We start from the raw sequence: 25,112 nt of genomic DNA on the forward strand, positions 1-25,112 counted from the left end.
TGATTCGACATCCTAAGTTTACATGAAGTGATGTCTTTGTGCCTGCAGGTACTAGATGACCCAGATAATTTTTAGGAATTGACCAATGGTTTTATTGAAAAGGAAAAGTTGCCCAAACAGACTTTTGACACCATACGTCTTTTAATATAAAGAAATGTTCACATGCAATCATTTAGGTTGGCTGTAAAATGAAAGCCTAAAAAACCCAACTTTGGAACAAGAAAAAATTATATATCTTTCCTGAGATCTAATGGTCTGTCCTTTCAGTGTAATCTTTGACTATTATGCATTTGATCTTGGCTTTGGTTAGAACAAATACGTGATTTTCCTTTAGAATTTGCAAGTCGGTTGAGCTCCCTGTAGCTATAGAAAGACATTCTATGAAAGCCTATCAGCTAATTTTCATGTCTTCCAAACCCAACCGATACCACAAAATATGTTCAACATGGTCATGTTCTGACACTGCCCTCTCAGCAACCATGCCACAGAATACATTCAATACAGTTTGCCATCTCATATCAGATCAATTTGCAGGCAGGGTGGATGTGCCAAACAAATGGCTTGATTGGCAAAAATACTGTGACAGTGGTTTCATCCTCCCATAAATTGAAACATAATCAATAGGGATTGATAAAATGACTACCATACTGTCGTTCATGTAAAAAATGAATTTTTTCCAAATTTTGACTGTCAACGGATCAAAGAAGAATGGAGAAAGGGAAAAAATTCAAATCCAGGAAAAGAATACAGTTTTTTCTAAGCTATTACAGTTCAGCCTCTATGGTTGCAGAGTTGGTAACTCAGGTGTCTGCAGATTGGATCTCAATGAAATAAATTTGAAAAAACGACCATTCTTTATACATATGGAAAATGTGAGCATAGCTGATAAATATGTCCCACTTTTAAGGTAGAATGCACCTCGAAAGTTAAAGACTTAAACTTTTGCCCTAACTTTCCTCAAGGAATCTTTCAATCATTCTCTTTCAAAATCAAGGATAAAAATAGGTGGTCACTGTGCAAATTTAGTACTAGACAAACAAATTACCCAAGATTTACTGATATGAAATTCAAAATGGCCACCATCCCTGTGTTAATTCTATGGACAAAAAAATTGAATTTTGAAAAACTAAGCGGGTGGAAAGTTTTCTTTCACCAAGAGCTTTAAAATGAATCCCCACATGTGGTATATCAGAAGAGAATTGTAAAAGTTTGAGAGTCCGAATGTCTGTCCCCGAGGTGCGTTCTACCTTAATTGAATGAGAATTAATGTTCAAATGACAGCAATCAATCACTACTCAAGCAGCCAAAATGTCAAGTTCAGCACACAGTTTGTATGGTATTTATTACACTGTCTGTCAATATCTATCAAACGTATACACAACATGTTATAACCATTTGGGAAATTTTTACTGTAAAACAGAATGCTTATACTAAAATTTTCATTTAAAGACACTTGTCCCAGTTTGTCTTGTAAGTGAAAAATATGATGAATGCAAGATGTGAATCTTAGAAAGCATAAACTCCTTTATAAGCTCAAGTATCTATCTTATCTAGTTAACAGTGTCATGCTAATAATATGATAAAAATATTTATTATTTAACTTTACAGAGATAAACTGTGGAACAAAGCAACAGTAGGTAGCTACAGTAAATTCACTTATAGGAATATGATATCAGCAAATACTAAACAAAACTGTTCTTGGTAGAACTCTTGAAAAAACTGGAAAAAATTAATCTATGGAATGTAGCAAGTCAATCATTTGCTTTTGTAACTACATGACTCGTCGGTCAAAACCTGTTTGTTCACTGTACTTTGTAACGGTAACATGTAAGGAATGTAATAAGTGGACATTATCTTCAAAACATTACAGATATACACAAACTGTTGAATGAAAACAATCAGATATCTGGTATAAATTGGTTTCTCAGAACACAAATACAATGTCAGAAAATAGCAAAGGAAGTTCTTGCATTAATGACATCACAGAGAAAACTCTTGGAAAATTGAGAAAAAAGTAAACTATGGAATGAGGCAAATTTAACCATCACATTTTTTTTGCTGTGTATTTGCCTGAAGCTGTTTGTTCAATGGGTATTTCTTGAGACTTGATATTAAATTTACTGACAGAATGATTGAAAACTGAAGTACACATACAGAAAGCAGCAAGCCAATACTGATGGTGGAATAAAGGAAACATAATAATCAGACAATTCAGTTAATATGAAAGGTTACATGTTGTTTTTTTGTCCATTGATGCAAATCAAAAGCAGCCTACATTTGGATCAGAACAACTGCTACAAGCACAAATTATCTCTTCATGACTTAAAGATGATTATCAATAGATGTCAAAATACATATACATGCCAGCCATGTACCGCCAACTGATGGTACATACATGTATCCTTCAGAAATAATCTCGAAGTATGCGAACAGTGCCAGGGAGAATGTGCCTTCAAATGAACTGAAATTACAGATGACTGAAGCAGACTGTATTTGAAGAGATATTGCAATAGCTGGTGTACATCACAAGATTTGGTATTTGTTGAAGATTCATTTTTCCCAGTTTATGGTGCAATAGAAAATTGCATGATGGGATATGTCACAGGAGTACTGGTATTATATTACTAAGGTAAGTATTACCTGAAACACATGGCGTATTTAGAGAACATATCAGATATGACCCATTAATAATGATTCCTTTGAAATTTCAACAAACTGTGAATTTTATTTGTCATTTGAACTAAAAAAGTCAATGGTAATGGTCATGCCATGGACTATGAAAGGCAATTCAAAACCGGAAACATAGTGCATTGTTTGCGTTGTTGGAGTAACAAACTGATCCATGACTATGCTCTTTGATTCAACATGAGATGATACCTTAGACATAACTTTGTCAACAATTTCCTTTCTGTCTGAAAAAATGGTTACAGTCAATGAATGCAGACTGGTACCCTTGCTGAGAAGATCACTGAGAGGTGATACCAGGTCATTAAAGATTATGTTAATTATCATTGTCATGGCTAGACTTTCCGTAGTAGTCGTCATGCATTTTGTACTTGAAGTAATCATCAGTGAAAAAACCTATCAGTGTCAAATGTTTCAACACTCCTTTCAATTCAATGTTTGTGATCAAGATCTTAAAGACATAAGGATTATAGATGTGTAATGTTAAGGACTTGATATGCTTGACTTCTCTTATGAAGTGAACAGCGTTTGACTCTGAATCTTCAACAACAATGGCTTCAAAGTCACTAATGTTGCTATTTGTATTCAAAGTCTCTACAAGATTGTGAGTTCTATCAGGTGATGTTAAGAGTCCCCCCCATAAAATGCCAAATGATACTAAAACTGAGCTAGCTGATTTTAAAGCTTGTAGTAACTTATTGAATATTCTGTAAAAGACGTTAGATAAATAGTAAAACATGACAGTCAACTTCTTAGTGTTCTTGCATTTTGTGGTAAAGTTACAGAGTGAGTTTCTGAATGACTCAATTTCAACAGCATTGGTAATCTTATTCCTTAGATCGCTTGTAAATAGTTTGGTCCATCTTCTACCAGCTCATTGAGTGGGCAGAGAATCACACTCTGTGTATTCCCTTCATCAATTTCTAAGTACTTGTTACAATTGACACTTTTGAATAAATCATTGACAACCTGGTTGGCCTTTTCCTTCACCTCAGTGTCAACAGCTGGTGATAATGTCAAAGTATTCAACTGCCATCCTTTCCTCAATGCCTCTGCTAAGAATTGCATACACTCAATACTGACCTGTTGAATGTCAAAAGTTGTTAAACTGAGACAGACTGTAGCTATCTGCCTAATTAACTGTAACATTCTATCATCTGATCCATAAATGATGCATAGATGTTTGATATTTGTCACTGAACCCTTAGTTTTGCATAACATATTACTCAGCTGCTCAAAAACAAACTCTGTATCACAATTCAGTGAGCCAAAGGTAATGTTTTTATCATTAGGTTGTAAAATGGAAGGTATGAACTCTCCAGCTCCATATTCTCCTAGAATCAAATAATTAGGCATCTCTGGTGCTAAGTAGTCAATATCAATACTGACTTCATGTAAACATTCACAGATCAACCTAAATTCTGCAGTAATGTCATAGTCTGATGTATTGTATTTGCACTGCATCTTTTTGACCAGTTGTTTAAGGAAGGGGTCTGCTTTCTTTTTAAGTATACCAGCTGCAAAAGACAAACTTGTTTCTGATTCAAAACTTCTCCCTCAATTGAATGGACAAAATCATGAGCATTATTACAGATATGTAAAGCAGTGAAATATTCCAGCCATGTTTTGTGGTAGAAAAAGCAATGGCGCTGCACTTTAACTCTGGAAATTCCAGAATCTTTCACTAGCAAACCTAGATTTAGCACTGTTTCACTCAAACCATCTTCATCAACCATCATATTATCCTTTAAATAAACATCATATGCATAATGGGCCAACCTATTCACTTCATCACTTACATCCTGGGGTAGTTTCCCATTAACAAGTGTCTTGTCATTCTTACAGCAATATCTCTTCAACACACAATCCAAAATCTCTGTATAAATATCTGTCATGTTGCTTGTAGGAATAAGTTTCCTCTCTTCCCAAAGCAAACAGACAAATGTTAGATGTAATGGATTACACAGCAAATCATATCTGATGTGGCTATTTGTTGTATCATCAACACTCTGACAGGACTTGTCATCATAATCATCACCCCAATGACTCTGACTCTGTAATAGTTTCTCATAATAATCACCTAAATCACTCTCATGCCCCTCATATGCATAAGATGGTGGTGGTGGTGGTTTCACATTCTCTAACTTTAACTCTGAGATAAGTTTCTCAGCTTCTCGTTGATTTCCCACAAGAGCAAAATACTTATTTATAAAGTTAATGGCATCTTCTGTTGTAAAACCTTCAATTCTGAAGTGTACATGACAGTTTCCAAGAGAGCTATGCAACATGAGAGGCCGAGTTGTTGTGACAACTGTACACCAGGTCAAGAGTTTCTCTGAAATAATAGCTGGAATATCTGACTTTTCTCTGGAAATGGATGTCATTTCATCTAACCCATCAAACAAACACAACACTAAATTCTGGTTTTGTTGAATATAATTATAAAGTACTTCTTTTGTTATTTCTGAATCCTCAGGAAGTAACTGGTGGAAAATTATTTCATCTAATCTCTTTTTATCAGAAACATGTCTCATTTCCAAGAAAAATAAAAGTTGAAATTGTGGTAACTTTCCACATGCCCAGTCATAAGCTAACTTCCTACAGAATGTTGATTTACCCATAGCTGGAGCTCCTTCAATTGCTATTCGTCTGCAAGGTGATTTTTTATCTGTGTTCTGGAAAATTTCAAGCTCATTTTCAATGATAAGTCCTTGTTTGAACCACCACCCTCTGTTGGTCTTTATAACTTTCAATCGTGTGTAGATTTCTGTGAGATTCAGAGACACATCTGTATTCCAAGGAATGGGTTTGAAGTCCTCATAATGTCTCTCATATTTTTCTTGTAGGTATTTCTGCAACCATTTTATATTTTCTGGAAATGGAAAAAGAATATTGTGTATTTGTATATTTGTATATCTGTCAATTTCTATGCACACAAAAATTTGATCTAGCATAGGATTATTAAAGCAGTCACATGGGGAAACAAATCTATCAGTTCTTGCACTGTGAGTATTACTATTGGATCATTTACAAATCATTGGGGGAAATTTTGCTCAAATTTGAGAGGTAATGGCCAAGTGTAAGAGCAACGTAACTCATGTTTTGGTCAAAATTGAATTTTGATATATTTTTGTTGGGAATGTGAAATGCATCTTTTTGAGTAAAATGTCAATATAACTGATATTTCAATAGGACATAACTTGAGTTACAACCCTTTCGCACTTGAGATTAACTCTTAGGACTAACTCAAAAGTTACGTTGTCTTACATGGGCAAATATAATAACATCAAAATGTAAAAACATCTTATAATGACGATGGCAGGAATATTTCACCAAAAACAGAAAATCGACCTGTACATAAGGGACAAAACTCATTATGAATTTGGTCCTTTTTGCTCAAAATGCTAGTGCAAGATGGACGTAACTCCACATTTTTTCAATTTACATAAAAATGATTACATAGTTATAACATTCATTTATGACAATTTTTATATCTATGACATTACCCTTTACCCATTCAACCATTAACTACAAATTGAATTTCACTTTAGAATTAGAGGCTTTTAAAACCTTTATTCCCTTCTAACTCTGTTTGTTGAAAAACTGAGTAAGATCCCTCTTGCAATGAGGCATCAAACTGAGGAGGAATGGCCAATGTTCTAATACTAGATAGTTACAGTACAAGCATACCTGTGATATCACATGGCTGAGTAGGCATGACCAGTTCCACAAGATCCTGTCTTTTAGCTTGCCTCAGTAACTTAACAAGGAGTGTGCTGTCATCTGCTTTTATCAGCTTCCTGTCAAGCAATTTTTGAAATAGATCTGTTGCTTTATTTATGTTTTCAACTTCTCTCTTCTGTATTCCCATTGACTTGGTATTTCTGCATAGGAATTTCATTGATTCAAGTTCATCTGGAAAACATATAGTAATAGGAAAATGCATGGAAACAATCGTTCCTATGGTTCCTAGCAGAAGAATGCTAGGGCATGTTTAAATTAGTCTAACAATGATATCATCTGTAAATTTCATACTAGCCTTAGCTAGGTTCTATTTGTTTGAACACATTAATAATGAACAAATCTTAAGCTATCATAACAAGAGATCATATCATTTAGTTTATAATTGGTTGAAGGGAAGAAGGTAGTGTTTCACAAGACCCCACTTCATCAGAAGTCACCTAATGATCACAAACAGACTTAGCATACCAAACTTGAGTTAAAAATTTAACTGCAGTGTATTAAATACACAAAGTAGCATTAATTGACATTGAATTGCAAGAATTCTGTCCCTACAAGTACATCTCTGTATCACCAATAAGCACATAGCATATTTCATTGTCTTAACAGTCAAGTCTTCCCTGATATATCCCCTTTTGTAAAACTTTGTTAAATAGACAAATGAGCAACATCATTGACAATAAATTGCTATAAAATGATGTGGGCCCTTATCGGCACCAAGATTCTTCAGATTTGATGCTGTCATTCTAAGAACATATGACTATATATAGCAACATCAATTATGCCAGCCAAACCAACAAAAAAACACTAGTTTTGTCTATGCTATTACCTACCAGAATCTATGTGCCAGATTTCATTAGATCTATTCAGACATTCTTGATTTAAACACTTAATTGGAAAAGTTCATCAGATATGAACGTTTGCGATTAACTTTTTTGTCACGTTCCTCCTAATATCTTTCAGTGCTGTTACCGTATATCTTTGTGTGATCAACATTTGTAGAATGTTTTCATGATATTCCATGCTTATGTACCCTCTTGATTTATATCCTTTTTCTACAATTATTTTTATGCCAATTAGCAAAAACTATGCAACTACAGCCAGCAAAGCCATATCAGATCTTGCAATAACAAAACATTGTACAAAATTTGATTCCAATCTGCTGAGCTGTTCATGAACTATCTCCTCCACAGACAACAACGCAGTGTCAGACAGATAGACATTGGTAAGACCATGGGGGATGTACATAGACAATGGTTCTACGTCAGAATAAACAAGTCATTGTTGATGACACAGTCGCCACTTGTTAAATGGTACGTTGATTACAAGTCCTTGGAGAGCATAGAGTCCTGTTCAGTATATTGGGTCTGTAATTAAAAATGAGTTCCATCCTGATGAAAACATAAAACCACTGTGGGCTGCCACCCTAATTACAAAAGATCATTAGATAAGTCAATGCTAATTAATCAACAGGATATTGCCAAACATTTTTCCCTGCTATTATAACAGTTACTGATTATCACGTGCACCACATTTCATAAACCATACTGCCAAGTGTCAAAGAATTGTATTACAACACTGTGAGATCAACATCTATCAAATGTTTCATCAAATTGGATAAAGTGTTTTCTGGACATACCATTCTTCATTAGGAAAGTTCATTACGTATGTAAATTAAATATTAATTGACATGACACTGCATAGTGTCTTTAATCAATGTTAAAGCAATGTGAGCTAAACATCTGCACCAAGTTTCATCAAATTCGACGCAGTATTTCCAGACCTAGCCCACTAATTAGGAAGCCCACTAATTAGGAAAGTCATTAAATATGCAAATTAGAAATATTTGAATGACACTGATAAATGTCTTTATTCAAACGTTTAAAAGCAATGTGAGTTACATGAAATTTGATGTACAATTCTTGATATATAAGCCTAGTTACAAAATTCATTTAATATGCAAGTCAGCAGTTAATTGACATGATACTGCTACACATCAATGCACACACCAAAAACCATCAAAAAATCAACATGTGTGACATGTTTCATCAATTTGATGTAAGATTTCTAGACATATCACACTAATTACAATATTCATAAATTACGCAAATAAGCAATAAATTGACATGATATTGCTTAATGTCTTCACACAGTATTAAAGTACTGAGAGATCAACATCTGTACAATGTTTCATCAAATTTGATGCAGTGGTTCTGGAGATAGCCAACTAATTAGGAAAGTTCATTAAATATAACAAATTAGCAGTTATAAGGATGACACTGCAAAGTGACTTATGTGGCAGTATGGTTTACTGGGCAGTATGGTTTATGAAATGTGGTGCACGTGATAATCAGTAACTGTTATAATAGAAGGAAAAAATGTTTGGCAGTGACTTGTAAACTTATATGAGACCATGTGCTAAAGATCTGTACCAAGTTTCATCAGATTTGCTGGAGTATTTCTCGACATATCACCCTAATTACAAAATTAATCAAATACGCAAATTACTGGATTACTGAGCTCTGTGTGGCGAACATCTGTACAAAGTTTCATCAAATTCATTGCAGTCACTCTAGAAAAACAGGCCAGCTCTTTTTCATAGTCATTGTCAATGACATAGTCCCCACCTTATCAATAAAAATGGCTGTCACATGGCCATACCCGGTATTTGATCTAATCACAAAATTAAATTGACGTGCATATGTATGAGATAAGGAGTAATCCCTGTACCAAGTTTGAATAAAGTTTTTACAGCCATGTCAGAGAAATATTGGCTCAGGGTGCATGTCCCAGTGGATAAATATTTAGCTGGCTCTATAAAAGCAGGTTTTGTACCACTTATCTGTGCCTGGGTGTATTGATCTCAAAAACTACAAATTATCAATACATTTCTGTTGTATGGTGTAACATTTGTAGTCTTCATTTTGAGAAATGTTGACATTTCTTGTTGTTACAATAATAATGAAGTTTAATTGGCATCTTATAAAGTATCTTTATATCCACTGATCCAGTTTTCATACCTTTTCCCAAGTCTCCAGCAATCCTGTGAAGCAACTCATAAATTCATCAGCGTCTGTTGTTTGCTTTGTTCTTCCCAGGTATCTTTGATACCAGATGTATCTTGTTCACCTGTGGAGTGAAATTTACAAATTGTTATAATCAAAAAAGCACCACATAAAACTTCACTCTTTCTTCACCTCCACCTTGACTAACTGTGCTGCACATTCGTTCTGGGAAGATCGTCTCAATTAATTTGGATTGGTGAAGCGTTTGGGACATTCAAAGTCATCACTTCTGTTTTCCTTTGGTTGATCTTTATAAGCTAATCTTCTGGTCATTCTCTTTAAGGTGAGATGTTTTCTCCTGCATATGCCGATGAATATGTGTAAGAAAGCAGGATCGTCAGCATAATCATAAAGAGTCGTCTCGGCAAAGCAAGAAATGCCTTTTAGTCATTGAATAATATATGGAAGTCACGACTGTATTCTACTAAACTCAATCTGTACCAAAGCTGTGTTCTTTCCACCCTGTTATATATGGTTCTGAATGTTGGAGAATGACCAAGGGAGATGTTAGTAAAATGTCAACCTTCCATACCAAGAGTCTCAGGCACATAGTATGCATCTTCTGGCCAAATATCATTTCAAATGTGGAACTCTTTGATAAATGCCAGTCAGTATGCAAGGAAACATCCTCATGAGATGGAGATGGACATGGATAGGACATCTGCTCAGAAAGATACTACTGATATTACAAGAGTAGCTCTACATCGACCCCTGAGGGAAAACGAAGAGGAGGAAGACTGAAGAATACATGGAGGAGAACTGTAGAGAAAGAACTAAAGATGCTAGGCCACACTTGGGGGACAGTCAAATACCTTGCCCAAAACTGATAGGACTGGAGAACTTTTGTTGCTGCCTTCATGCCGTGAGGCATTATGGGCAGTAACTAACTAATATTATAACTAAAACTTCACTGTAAAATTCCCTATTTGAAATAACGTACACCATGCAGTTACTATCCAACGTGCTTGAAAGTATGCATCCATTCATCTGTTGTCAGTGAATGTTATACAAGACACAACAGTTGAAATCTTTGCAATTAATAATGTTGATAAATTGAAAAATGGAATGGATACGATTGAATTGAGACCATAGTTTCACTTTCAAAGCATGCACATAAGCTTTAAAATAACAGTTTATCATTGATGACACAGCCTTACTCAATAAAAATTGTTGAGACTGAAATTATTTATATTTATACCAGTATACTACTGCAACATAGTTTAAAGGTATAGGAATCGATCCATGGGATTGACTTTGTTCTAGTCTGTAAGAGGATTATGAAGGTGTCATAGCCTTTTGTTTTCCATTGAAATTGTAATCGAGTAAGTAAATTTCCTGGCAAGACAATCTGACACCAACACAGGCCTTTAATGAAATCAATTCAGACACATATGTCAATGGCTTCAACATTAAGAAATGTCTGTTTAAGAAGCCTTATGCCACATTTAATAGACTGATTTAAGGCACTGTATAGTGGACTCACCTGGAGTTTATCTGGTGGAATACATGTTTGTGTACCAGTAAGTGCCAGTTGCTTAAACAAAGGTCTACCCAAGACTACCTGTCTGCCTCCATATTTTATTTCTCCGGGAACAGCAGACATTATAGCATTATATGTTTCTGTATATAGCCCTGGCACCATTCCCATAGTCAGTCTTCCAAATCAGAATAAATTCATCCACGGCAGTGTCTAAACTGTTCTGGACATAAATTAGTTCATAAAAATTGATACCTTCTTGTCATCTTGGACAGTACTACACATTGAATGGACAGCAAGCATGCTGCACATAATATTTCATAGAATTTGATGTCTTCTAGCCATCTTGCACAGTATAATTACAAAATGAATGGTTGGCAAGCATGTGTGTTTCATCAAGCATTGTATAGAGCAAAGTTACCCTTTTTCGTACAGCTATACTTCGGAGTATACAACTCCATCAAAATGGCCTTCAGGCACGCAGTCATTGATCATTTTAATGCAAACCTTGTTGACATATATTTGTATGTATTTTGTTATACATTGCACTGTGCCTAGTTTTAAGTAAAGCAGATGACAAACTTTGGCTTTAGACATAAACATTTTTGTAACAAAATGGCCATATGCATCAGGTGGATAAGTTGAATCATATATCTCTAAAAGCAAATCGTTTGCAGATTTGTGTTATTGTGTGTTGTACTTCTGTCATGTTTGAATGTCGTTAGATGAAGCATGTCTGTGCAATGATTTTGAGCATAAAATTGTAACAAATGGCTGCCAGGTAATCATATTAAAACAAATCATTACACACCTATAGTTTATAGTGTCTGTGATATGGAGCTTTCACATTCTTGTTTGGAAAGCAACATCATACCAAGGTTTGTGCATTTGTAAACTTAAGTCTTACTTTGTCTATTTTAATTGTCATTGTAGCAGTGGCTATATACAAACTTAAGTATGGATATTGTATTAGTGTTGACAGTGAATCAGCCATCAATCTATTTGGGTAAAGATACTTAGACAGCTTATCGATTCTTTCAATGTGGATGTACAGTCTACCTTCAAGTTGATAAACAGCACGTAGAAGGCTGACCATACAACCAAACATTCATACAGAGTGAATGACAAACCCTTGTGATAAAAAGTTGAAAACTGCAATTGTGTGAGATGAAAAATTGAGGTCAAAGCCAGCAGTTAATGAAAAAACTTCTAAGGAGAGGAATGTAAAACAATTAAGTCATGTTTCAGGTACACACCTTAATCAGCAACTGAGATTAGGTGTCCCTGTAAATTCTAGAGCAACTATTGGTGTCGACTGTTGATGGTATGTTTGAACAATCTCGTAAGTTATGCAGTTTCATCATTAACTGTTACTTACATACTCCATCTGAAAAGCAACAAAGTATGCTATAGCACTAAATATTTTTACATTAATTCAACCATGGATTCATGGTAGGTTTTATCAGACATCCTTAGAATCTTGTTGATGTAATTCTTACCTTGTGTACTGGTAGGGAGATGACCTGATGGGACTTGACTACTTGCGTCTTTGACTTTTTGTTGCTGTAATTCAGTTGACCAGCAGCAGGAGAGTTGCTGTTCCAACCATTCCATGTATACTTTATTGTAATTCATGTGTGATACCACTGCATCATAATGTCCAGTGCTGAGCCAGCTTATGTAGATGTTTCTGTCGGTGTCTGCATTTTCTGGACTATGTATGTGGAATTTTGGCTCTTTCTGACTGTCCTCTCCTCCAATCAGTACATGTATATGAACACTAAGTAAGTGGCTTACAGCATTTACTTCAGAAGACTTTCCCAAGGGTTCTTGGGAAAGTTCTAGATCTCCTTCACTTGCATGCTGTGATTGAAGTAAGTTTTTTCTTGCATACTTGACTGCTCTTTGTTTGAGATCATCATGTCTGGACTGATCACCATAAAAAGATTCTGCAATGGCTCTATAGAGAGAGTTCCCATCAGGAATTATGTCATATCTGAAAAGACCTCGACTTTCTAAGAATTCATCCTGAGCTTCCTGTTGTATCACAGTTTGGTTTCCCTTAAGTCTCTGACAAAGAGTCTTCATGAATACACCATGTCTTGTGACATCTGTCCTAGGAACATTGATTACTTCAGAATCTGTAAAAGTAGACAACACAGAGGTTGATAAATGTTAGTTGAATTCATCTCAATAGAAGGAAATGAGTACATGTATGTGAAACCTACTCAAGAACTTTGGTGACCGTATGAGCTGAACTACTCTTCCCTCCTGTGCCAGCAAAAGTAAATTGTAAACTCTACACAACATTCATAAATAGAGGTAAATATTAGATATAGCCCTTTTGGGCACAAAGGTACTGTATTAGGCACTCTACGTTTTTAAATGTGTGTGGGTCTGTGTATCTGTCCATTTGTTTGATCATCATGTCTGGACTGATCACCATAAAAGGATTCTGCAATGGCTCTATAGAGAGAGTTCCCATCAGGAATTATGTGATATCTGTACAGACCTTGACTTTTTAGGAATTCATCCTGTGCTTCCTGTTCTATCACAGTCTGGGTACTCTTTAGTTTCTGATATTGAGTCTTCATGGACTGTCTTGAGACATCTATCCCTAGAACATCCAAGTTTGTAAATACAACTTAAATTAAGTTCATCTCAATAGAAATCAAAGTGAGACTTGAGTGGACACCATACATGTAGCTACTTTGTGGCGAAAAAAAGTGAAATCCAACCAAACACTCAACGTTGCTATTATAGGGAGATCAAAGTGTGTGCATAGGATCATCATGTTGGCTTGAGTAAATATGAGAAATGGTCTTACTATGAAATTAGCAAATGTAGCTAAACCAGGTTCATGAATGCTCATAGTGTATATCTTCTTTTATTTGGATATAACACCAGGGGTTTCACTAAGTCTTGAAACAGGGGGCCAAATGAAAATTACAGGCGGCCAAGCCGTACCAACGTCCAAGCATGAGGATGTTTGGATATGGCAGCCCCCCCCCCCCCCCCCCCCACCGACATGGTTCCAAATTAGCTATAGTAACTGGACAAAACGGTACATCAATCACACATGATAACTTTATTAAGAAAAAGTATTTGCATTTTTCAAACGATCAGAGACAACAGTATAGATAGCCTGAATCAAGGTGCCGCTACTTCAAATCATGAATGACTATTGTAAAAAAGTGAGAGTTTTAAGTTGACAGCATGGGTCCCTTCGGAAACCACACTCAAAAATGCATGGGAGATCATCTTTGACGCAAAGAGCATAGAAAATATGAATTCAGAGATGTATTTGGAGCCATCGATGTTGGTTTTTTGAAAGAATTATTGTGGCTTTTGGTGCGCGAAATCCGTCTCGAACTTGGCGATACATGTGTACAGTGGCTGGTAATTCAATTTCCCTACTTCCTGCATTGCCGTGTACGGTGTATGAAACCACAAACAACGGTCTCTCCGGACCATGGCTACAGCCTACCACTCAACGTCACAGTCTGCTAAAGTTTACACCTTCAATTTATTTTTTTTTGATATTTATATACCCACAGAGTTGAAGCAAGTCAAACGTTTGGCTCTCAGTCATTAAAATCCAAGAACGAACACGAAGGTTGACTACATTGACAATAGCAAGCCGTTGTTTAACACAATCCGCCACCACGGATAGCTGTGGGCGATTGCTGATGCATTCAGAAGAAACCTTCCCTGAGAGATATTCATAAAACGCCGAATAAGTATCAAAATGATCTGAGAAATTGCCATCGACTGTACCCTTCTTAATCAACCAACCCCTCTAACTGTTTCCATTTCGCCGAACTGAGTAACTTCACCTACGTAAAGTAAAGTAAGCCTTTATTGAAATCGTATCCCAGTTGGGATCTTGATCATAAAGTACAATAAAGGTTTTGCAAAAACAACAATGAAAGAGTATATATAGTATATATATAAATATAAATATCTATACATGAGGTCAACATATTAAAGGTTCATAAATAGTTTACTTTGTCTTTTTCATTTTGTCTTGTCTGAGTTTAAAACATGTATGTATGTATTTTCCCAATTCACATAGTGATGCTTTATCTGTCCTTGAAAAGATGCTTACAAGGTCTTGTGTGCCTCTGAATGCGTTTTTACAAATGTTTAGTTTACTGAAAAAATCATGTCTAATGTCTGTGTATCCTTTGCAATGAAAAAGAAAATGTATCTCATCTTCTACTTGTTTGTTTTGGCAAATTGGGCATGCTCTGTCTATGACATCAAGGTTTCTATATCTACCTGTTTCTGTGTGTAGTATGTGTGCACTAATGCGTAACTTGCACAGGGCTGATCTGTGATCTGGGTTTTTTATAACATGAAGGTAGCTTTCGAGAGAGAATCTTTTTCAACTCTCTGTATGTGCGAAGTTTATTTTTATGGTGCCCTTGTCTAGTATCATCATGAATCAATTCAAATGCACATTTTTCAAATAGCTATTTAACTTTTACATTGAAATTAGTTTTAAACTGTTTGTCATTTTCTATCTTTACATTCATTGCATCTCCAATATTTACGAGCAGCAACGATTGTTTAATTCCTGACACCCAATTATCTGTGCATTGTCCAGTTGACAACCCAGATCATAAGCCTCACGAGTCAGTGTTGTATCTGCTTTCTTACTTATTTTTAACCAATATTTGACCATTTGTGTTATGCTTGAAACAATTAGAGGATATCTACCCAGTTCCATTAAACATGCCATGTTGGATGCTTTGTTATTCACTTTAAGTATGTGCTTGCAAAATTTAATGTGCAACTTTTCAATTGTGTTTGTTAAGTTTGTGAGTATGAATTTTGCATTTGTGTATATGTCCGCAGTCCATACTTCTGTACAGTATAGCAGAATAGGTTTTATCATGGCATCAAACATTTGTAAATGGACCTTAATTGGAATATTTGACTCTGCAAAGAGTAACTGTCTCAATTTAAAACATGCCTTCATAGCTCTGTTTTTCAAATCAATTTGTGCTCTGTTTAGTTTTCCTGTAATATTTAACTTTATGCCAAGGTAAGTATATGTTGACACATTTTCCAACTCATTACCATGTATAGTAAATTTAAATTTGTTGAAAATTTTCCCCGATTTGTTGAAAACCATGATTTTTGATTTGAGAATGTTTATGCCTAAATGCCATTTTTCACAATAATGCCCTATTGAATTTATAGCATTCTGTAGCCCGTAGGTGTCTCAGATAGTAGAAGTAAGTCATCGGCATAAAGTAGACATGATAAAGTACTCCGTAATAAAGTTGGTGGGTCATAGGTGACACAATTAAGCGAATCTTTTATGTCATTAATGTATAGGTTAAAAAGCAGTGGGCTTAAGCCGTCACCTTGCCTTATTCCTCTCTCCATGGGAAACTGTTCAGTGAGTCCCTCTTTCACCCTAATGCAACCCTTCGAATTTAAATAAATTGACTTAATGATGTTATAAAATTTCCCTGTGATACCATACTTTATTAGTTTGTGTAGAAGCCCCACATGCCAAATTGAATCAAAGGCTGACCGACATTATGTTGCATTACTGCACAGGCTCAATGACCCCTAACCTCCAACCACCCTGTGTACGTTGTACAGATGGGTTCCGTGCTGTATAGCTGTGCCACTACCAGTATCGCAAGATACACGAATGCGAACCAACGACCACAAAATTTTCACTGAAAACCCCGCAAAAGTGTTGAAAACAAGTAATTCAGCATGAAGGATACACATCATTGTAAACTTTTGCCGATATGCTGTATTTGTTACCAGCTATTCATTCCTGTAAGCGGCACAACAATTTACATGATTTTCAGGTAATAACAGGCGGCCGTAATCGCCTTACAGCCGGCCATATGGCCGGTGGCCGGCTTTTAACGAAACCCCTGTAACACCTTGCATATTCATCTACAATGGCATCTTTATAGTCATCCCTGGATGTGTAGAATAGCACTTTAAGTCTGGTTTGTACAATATAGTACTCTTCAGTAATATAGATCCCATAACTTATAGGACAATTTAGACAGTTGCCATCACGGTATCTGCTAAAGTGCGGGCTGCGGGTTGCGGGTTGCGGGCTGCGGGTTTTTAGAATTATGGCTAGATTTCTAATATATGTAATATGGCATTTAGTATATAAGAAATAAAACCTTTAGAAGGTGTCTATTATCAATAATCATGACCAGGTCTATCGTACAGTATCCCTTTTCCTGCCAAGTCCATATTTCAACATCAGGTCAAGATGGTTAAAATTAATGAAACACAACATATTCCATATTGTGTTTTTATTTAACATAATACTGTACATTTGAAGGCTGTTGAAAACATATATGCTGTAAATTGATTTTTTGGACTAAAGATGCTATAACAGACCATACCAGTGGGTGAAAATACGTCATGTTTCTGAAAAAAAATCAAAATCTGCTAAACTAAAAGCGGCGATTCCGAGGACCAATTTATTTGTTCCGAGCTGCCTGGCCATCACAAATAATTTGGGATCTGAAATCACTTTTCTTTCTTGCCATGGATGTGAGTGAGAAATAATACCAGACTGACAAAAAAAATTCGCACCTCGGAAATGTCGCCACTTATCGCGGAATGAAAATTGTTACATTTCTAGTATCAGGCCATAGGAAGTAAATTCTTTGTAATGCATCTATTCACAATTCGGTTCTAGGGCAACACATATAGAAAATTAAACAATGCCTACTTAAATGCAATGTGTTAAGGAAAGATTTGACTTCAAAAAGCGTAGAAGTGATGTGTATTTAAATGCCGTGTATTTTTCATGAAATCTTTAAAAAGAAAAGACGTACGACAATGGACTTAGCTTACTTTGCCGTTTCGGTTCAACCGAGGTCACGACCACAGAGAACGACATTCCGCTAACATTTTACGCGAGAATTTCAGCGGGAAAAACACGTGGTGCGTTGACTTATTTTCAGGAATCGATCTAATAGGAATATTTTTGGATGAGTTTGTGTTCTGCAGCTCTCAATAATTGTGTATCTCCTAATATCATGAACATATTCTATGACTTGCACCTGCAGCATGATAGTCGCTCCATATGCATTTGATTCAGCGTGACTATGAAAAGTTTCCTAGGACTATTATCGTGTTCACCACAAAAAATAATTTTAAACGGCATTGAAAACGATTCTGAAAATTGTGCTTTTATCGGCGGTTGAACTAATCTGAAGTGTGAGAAGGGCATGGCATTCTATGAAAAAGTAACAAATTATTAGGCGTGTCGAGTTTCAACGAACCGAAGTTCATCTCCCAGTTCATCTGTGCTGTCAACGATCCGAAACTTACTTTTAAACTATCCGTCCTAATCATTACATAAAAAGTTAATATAGCGAGTTGTTGTGAAATCTGTCTTGTGTTCATATTATTACTCATCCGTGTTCAGTCATATCATTTCGAAAGCTTCGATCGGCAGTGCGCTGTGCAACGGCGAATGTTGGATGGGAAATGGACTATTCTGACGTTGGTGGTGCTTTACCAGATGTAAGCTAAAATAACGGCATTATTCAAGAAGTTCACGGCTTTTATTCCATAAACAAATACATCTAGATACTATTTTAGCATTTATTCTATCTACTAGCGAAAATGATACCAAAAATCACACATTTTTTCATGCCCGCAACCCGCAGCCCGCAGCCCGCAGCCCGCAACCCGCAGCCCGCAACCCGCAATATAGCGCATCCGTGCCATCACCTATGATTGAGACTACAGTATCTCTGGCTATTTTGGGCAGACCTTTGGCTCTGCATGTATAATTTATTGCAAGGTTTTATGCTTTTTTATTACTTTTCTTTTTGGTTTTCATATTTGTGGCAACGTATCTGCTACAATTGATATTGAACATATAATTCAACTAAATACTGAAATGTTTCTCATCAATTTCTTCGCAGTAAATGATATAAATCAATGGTTAAGTCAGTTTCCTGTTTCATATATCATAGAGAAAGAACGCTGAAAGTGAGCATGAGCTTGATATATACCTGCAATATCTCTTCCATGATCCGATGACTCTTCAGATTGAGATTTTCCACGAGATGTGTTACAAATATTACCCATTCTACCATCAAGAAGCAGTCACAAAACTGTTATGAAATAATAAACAGGTCACAAAGATTGTTAAGACAATAAACTCAAAGTTTTGCTGCTCATTCTGTAGGGTTTTAATTATTGTGTCACAGTTGTGATTTTATGGTTGGATGATATGTGCGCAGCACTCATACCTTTTGTCACATTACTACCAGAGTTTTCTGATAATGTGCCCAGGGCGTTTATTCAAAATTGGGCAAATTGTAAGGGCCACACCTGGAGCTTAATAAACACCCAGAGCGTTAATTTGGTAGAGTAGCCAACAACCAACAAGAGCGTATGTTTGAGTTGAAGCTCATACAGTAACAAATATGGTGTAAAATGTTGTTTAAAGTTCTTTTCTCTTTTGATCTTTTCCTCAGCAAATTCTGATAAATCCACCTGTGTCTCAGAAGGAAACAATGTTACACTTTCTCTTATCTGTGTACATGATACAATACAAAAAGATGTCTGGACATAAACTGCAACAATATATCAATGTCTATCTCAGGATCATTCCATTTGCAGTTATTTTCAATACAGTAGTGGTGTCTGATGTTGATAGCTGCAGTCAGGAAGCCAGAAACCTCAATATTTTTATTTTGTTTGCCACACTACAGTCATTTTATGACAGCTCAGTGGTAATTTTTAGTGTAAGCAGAAGGCAAATTGTGATGTCACCTGTAAAAATCAAGGAAAACAAAAATTCAAAATAAGCGCCCACCCCTAAATAATCACCCATGGGTCTATATGTGGATGGGACTGTTATCAGAAAACTCCGGTATCACTTAAAAGCAAAAGTGCCAGGAAGCATGCCTCAGTTCAAGCCTGTAGCCAGAATGGCAACATGTATCTGTACAGATCAGGTTAGTAACCGTTACCTGTGATATTTTCCACAATTTCAATGTACACATGCACTTTACCTTTTTCGCAAAAATAATAGTTCACAATTGGTTTAATGTTTGATGTGAAGTTTGCAAAAAGTATTTTCTCAAATTACTTTGAAATTCATTCTTGTCAGAAAAGTCAATGTGTGTGCATATACGTTATTCTACAGTCTATATCTTTAGTGTGTTTTATGTTTGTAATTTGCTCAGTTCAAGCCTGTAGACTGAACAGCAATATGTAAAACTGTTTCTGTATATTTCAGTTCAGCATCATAATAAAAGTTTAACCATTTCTTAAAAACTATCTACTGTTGATTGACCTGTCAGAGTGCTCAATTCAGGGTGTTTTATCTACTCATAAAGCCTTGGTCACCAAATTCCAGAAACGAATGACAGTGCCGTAGTAAAGTAACTGTCCAATCAAAAGTGAACATGTCATATTCTGTAGACATCTGGTACGTTTTTTCCCTAATATTCAAATTTGGTAACACAGCGGAAACCAGCTGCAACACAAAATCTGCTGTGGTACAAACATAAACTAAAGGCCGAGTTACACGAGGCAACTCGCCGAGCAACACGACGAGCAACGCGGTAGGCAACGCATCAAGCGACGCGACTGGAACAGTTACACGAGGCAACTCGTTAGGCAACTTGTCGCTAGTTTCCTTACAAAAGATTACGGTGCGCATGCTTGAAGAGCGGACTGAGTTTCGTAGCGGCTCATTATCAAAACGGTTCTCTCTAGATCGTGGCAAACCGCAATATGACTCGACCACAGAAATAGTAATATTTCAAATCGTCGTATTAAAGGAAACTCCTACTAAATAATCTACAGATCGGATTAATGAAGGATATTTTCGAAAAATCTTACTAGATGTGTCGTGATAATCAACATATAAAAACTCCAACTAAATAATTGTACAGCTAGAATTATTTCGAATATTCTTATAGAGACATGTTTGTCATGTCGAGATGGCTTCACGGGTATGCTTGATTGGTAACATAGGGTAAGGACAGAATTAACAGAAGCAGGGTGGTGCGATTGAAATATTAACTGGTTGCCTTGAAAATGGTGACTCTCCTCCGAACTTGCATACGAAATTGTGGCCCTCCTCTAAATTCATGAACCTCCCGTCTTGAATTTAATGCCAGAACATATATAAAAGTGATAATTATTATTTTCTAAGAATTATTAATAATTCAATATTAACGGGAAAATGGACCATAATGGACAAAAGAAAACTTTTTACAAAATAATGTACGATACAAAGCCGAGTACACTATGGAGTAAAAAGTTTACTTGAGTCGATGATGGTCCTGGAGGGGGTACACTATTTTTGGTTAATAGTTTTGGCATTACCAGGGAATTTATAAAATATCTGAGGCCACTACAATACGAGACATTTGGATATTTTATCAGTAATTATCTGGGGAATAACGTCTCAAATTCTCTGTATTGACAATGATGTGATTTAATTTTATCTAAAGATTATAATTTTACGGCACAGTGAAACACCGATAAGCTCAAATCAGAATGAGAAATTTCAAAATAAACTTTTCCGCGACACTGTAAAAAGGCTACCTTGTGGTCATGAGGAGGGTGGTCACGCCGGCCGCGACCTTCCATTGTAGAAACTTGAAAATTTGCCTATTGAAATGGTGTCATTTTGTGGCATTTTCGGTGCATTTCAGACATGTAAAAGCCATGAGTATTAGCTGTTCTGCAACACAAAAATGATGAATACTTTGTGACAGATCATGTTGCGATGCAACGGTGTAGTGTTTAGGGACGGTGTCGTCAAATGCGTTCAATGATCGACAGAAATATCGGTCACGTATCGATTAAAGCCTGTCCTGGATTATGCGTATCAGTCATCATTATAGCACCAAATAAGGACATAGTTTTTAAATAAATAAAAAAATAACTTAGATAATTTGGGTTAGCCAAAAGTTCTTATAACACGTAACCCGAAGTGACAATCTTGTGAATGATGGCATATTTTATTCTCGGCCGGAACTCTGAAATACGCTCCGAATAAAATTTGAATTAATAAAAATATATTAAGTTATTAAAATGCAAATTATCAGCTCATGGTTAAGATTAACGGGTACAAAATATTGTCGTACGGTCATATGTTCATTATTCTAGCAATTTCTGCTTACCAGCGAGCGATCGTTGAATCGCATAGTCTACTACTAGTACGAATCCATGAAGCGTAGAATGCATCATGGAGGGCAAAGATGTCGGGCATCTTGAGCCTTCCACGTTCGTAAGTTCCAAGCAATGTGAGTCTTTTTATTCTGTCAGGCCCATTATTCCATAAAAAACTTGAAAATTGCTTGATTGATCGGCTTCAAAAGTTCATCAAAAGCACCAAGAATTAACAATACGTAAAACAGTTTTAGAAGAGCTACTAATTGGATGATAGTGATTTTACCATACAGACTTAGCTTAGGCTTTGACCAAAGTTTCAAAACGGTCTAAAGCCTTTCGATTTTTTTCCGAGTTAAGTAGAAGTCTTAAACGGTCGTAACCAAAGTAAATCCCTAATAATGTTTTTGATGAAGATTCCAATTTCAAACCAGCCGAGGTGTTGCGTCTATTTTTCCATAAACCGAGCCATAGTGCTTCGGAGTTACTAACATTCAGTTGAAGGACAGACACTTTTCCAAAAACCTGAACCGTGTGAAATTCTGTGAAATTGGGAAAACGTTTACCGCCATTGCTATCGCCCCCACTTATATCCCTTGAAAAAGGCAATTTTTGTTCTCTTTAGTAGTTGAGTCAGAATTTGCTAAACAGTGCCAAAAGTGGGACATGGACATTAAAAATTAATCTGATGACATGAAATAAATGAGTCACATATGTAAACTACTCATGGTATGACCTAACATTTTCAATATGTGACAAGATAACTCTCCCCCAATATTCACCTTTAAACTTACTGGATTATTTGGTTGTCACGGACGTTATATTGACAGAATTTTTACCTAATACTGCTTATTAAAAAAACTAAAACCAGCAGCCACATGTCTTATTCCTTGATAAACATTTAGTATTGGAGGCTTCAATGCCAAAACAATATGACTTTCACTGATTTTAACATTAAAATAAATGTAGTAGCCTTATTTGTAATGGTGCAATAGAATAACTTTTGAAAACTTTGTCATCCTTTTCTAAAAATCCTACTAGGAATGAGTGAAGTATTTCACAGGCTTTGTTATTTATTTAATACCTGTTTATGAACTGTAAATATTGAATGTAGTTTACCAGTTGGTATAAAGTCTGACCAAAGGATTCCTTCAATGTATGTAACGGACGTTAGATTGACAGAAAATTTAAACATCAACGTTATTCATTGTCATTTACACATAGAATTTTATCTATAAATGAGGAAACACTTGCAATGCAGAAAACAAATGCAATGCCTTTATTATTATTCCTAACCTTGGTTTTTACAAAACTTCAGTTCAAACAAGGTAATTGTACTTTGTTGTACAACATCAGCAGAATTTGCCGAAACTCAATATACTACTGTAAACACACATGCTGAGATACAAAGGGAACTGGTCAGTAATTGTCCTTGCTTAACACCGACAAAACTTCAAAAGATGTCTCAAACACAATCCTTATCTTATGTATTCCGTATGAACATTGAGATAAATGTGGATTGTATCCAGTAATACACGGTACATATTTATCTGTTGTGAACTGATATTTTCTGAATTAGATCAAATATGTCCCAAAAGGTGTCATCATACAAAACACTTCCAACATGCAAAATGTTTCTAAATTTTCCTTCATTGAACCAAACCTATTTCAAGAAAATAGGTAGGTTTAATCATTATCAGTATTTGATTTCATAAGCAAGTGATGAACATTAAAACTTTAAAAAGTCCAATGTCAATAAAAGGTAAGTCGATTTAACATGAGCAATTCTCAAATTTTACAAGACATTAAGGTACTTGTAAGCTCATTACAGTCAGTTGCAATTTTTTCCATACATGAATTTCACTTTAACAAAAGCATACTGCCCTGAGCATGACAATATTAAACCCATTAATTTACGAACAAGATGTCTTAATTCCACTTTTTTGTCTTCAAGTAAGGTAAGTTCATTTAACATTAACAATTTTCTAGTTTCAAATCTTATAGGGAAAATAAGGTAAGTTCATAACAGTCTGGTGCAATTTTATAATATTTCACCTCAATAATACATAACTGGACGGAACATGTCAAAAATGCATTAATTTTATTTGTTCATATAATACTAGAATATTTTTATATTTCACAAACAACAACTTTTGTTACATTTTGCAACTATTCTAGTTTCATATAAAGCTTGACATGATAACCTGGTCAGCAAACTGCTGCTATGGCTATCCACCAAGTCTCGCGAGATCCTGTACGTGACGCAACATCACCTACTAACATAATTTATTGTTTTGTTTTTTAGCAATGTCTGACAATGCTGTAAAAGCTTCATCACAAAGAGAAAACTGCAGCAATCTTCCAGGTCGAAGGTTCAAAGTAACAGCACGTATGACAGCTTGCATAGGCTCCCACGACAGATCATCTTTGTCTGGCCAAGCATAAACATTTGTGTGGACCTTCCTCAAATACTTCAGCTGGAGGTCGCAACCACTCACAGCTGTTACCTAGTAAAACAATAATAAAAATAATAAATAAAATGTCTATTGTTTGTGGCTGTTTACCAGTATTGATTTCACTTGCTCATGTCTTCACTCAATGTTGCCATGATATCACAGTGATGGTATATTAAAGATGTCACTACAAAAAGTCACTTGCCCAACCCAATAGCGATCCTATGCATACAGCCTTAATTTCTGCCATTTCTAATTAGGAAATCAGATACCTCATACCTGTGCTATAAAAATGTTGTGACTCCTGTACAATGTCTTCAACTTGATGGCCAAAAAGACACCAGGTTTGATACCACTAGGGAGTAAAATAGTGGATGTGAAAGTCTTACAATATTGTTCAAAATAATCAAAGGACAAAATTGCTTTTGTTAAGAACTTTGCAATATGTACTATTAGTTTAACCCAAAATTTCTTATTGATGAAATTCTGTTCTGTTGTTTACAGTAAACATCAAAATTAAAACAAACAACTCCCGTATAT

General features: G+C 35.7%; 2 protein-coding genes and 2 long non-coding RNA genes across 5 annotated transcripts in view; 1 reads left to right on the forward strand and 3 right to left on the reverse strand.

Annotated features, from left to right (window-relative positions):
* The window catches only part of LOC139117343 (alkylglycerol monooxygenase-like), a 307,539-nt gene that overhangs the window by 197,926 nt on the left and 84,501 nt on the right, over positions 1–25,112 (forward strand). The window lies entirely within an intron of this gene.
* The window catches only part of LOC139117349 (uncharacterized), a 73,053-nt gene that overhangs the window by 32,722 nt on the left and 15,219 nt on the right, over positions 1–25,112 (reverse strand). The gene's annotated exons all lie outside the window — the stretch shown is intronic.
* On the reverse strand, positions 6,375–9,495 carry LOC139117351 (uncharacterized). Its single transcript, XR_011548510.1, has 2 exons — positions 9,447–9,495; positions 6,375–6,600 (listed from the first exon to the last, which is right to left on the reverse strand). It is a non-coding gene; the product is annotated as an uncharacterized lncRNA (long non-coding RNA).
* On the reverse strand, positions 9,482–15,712 carry LOC139117860 (OTU domain-containing protein 1-like). Its single transcript, XM_070681094.1, has 4 exons — positions 15,691–15,712; positions 13,481–13,585; positions 12,468–13,109; positions 9,482–9,555 (listed from the first exon to the last, which is right to left on the reverse strand). Exons 1-4 carry the CDS (start codon positions 15,710–15,712, stop codon positions 9,482–9,484), a joined length of 843 nt encoding a protein of 280 aa, XP_070537195.1.

This window comes from Ptychodera flava, chromosome 18 (genome assembly GCF_041260155.1).
Source record: "Ptychodera flava strain L36383 chromosome 18, AS_Pfla_20210202, whole genome shotgun sequence".
Lineage (NCBI taxonomy): Eukaryota > Metazoa > Hemichordata > Enteropneusta > Ptychoderidae > Ptychodera > Ptychodera flava.

Excerpts from the sequence above, each read along its gene's own strand:
- LOC139117860 (XM_070681094.1), bottom strand. The coding sequence starts at position 15,712 with ATGGCATGTTTAATGGAACTGG. Across the intron at positions 13,586-15,690 it reads GGCATGTTTAATGGAACTGG|GGATAGATGTCTCAAGACAG; the intron begins GTAGATATCCTC and ends TGGATGTTCTAG. Across the intron at positions 9,556-12,467 it reads TCTCCCTACCAGTACACAAG|GTGAACAAGATACATCTGGT; the intron begins GTAAGAATTACA and ends TTCACTCCACAG.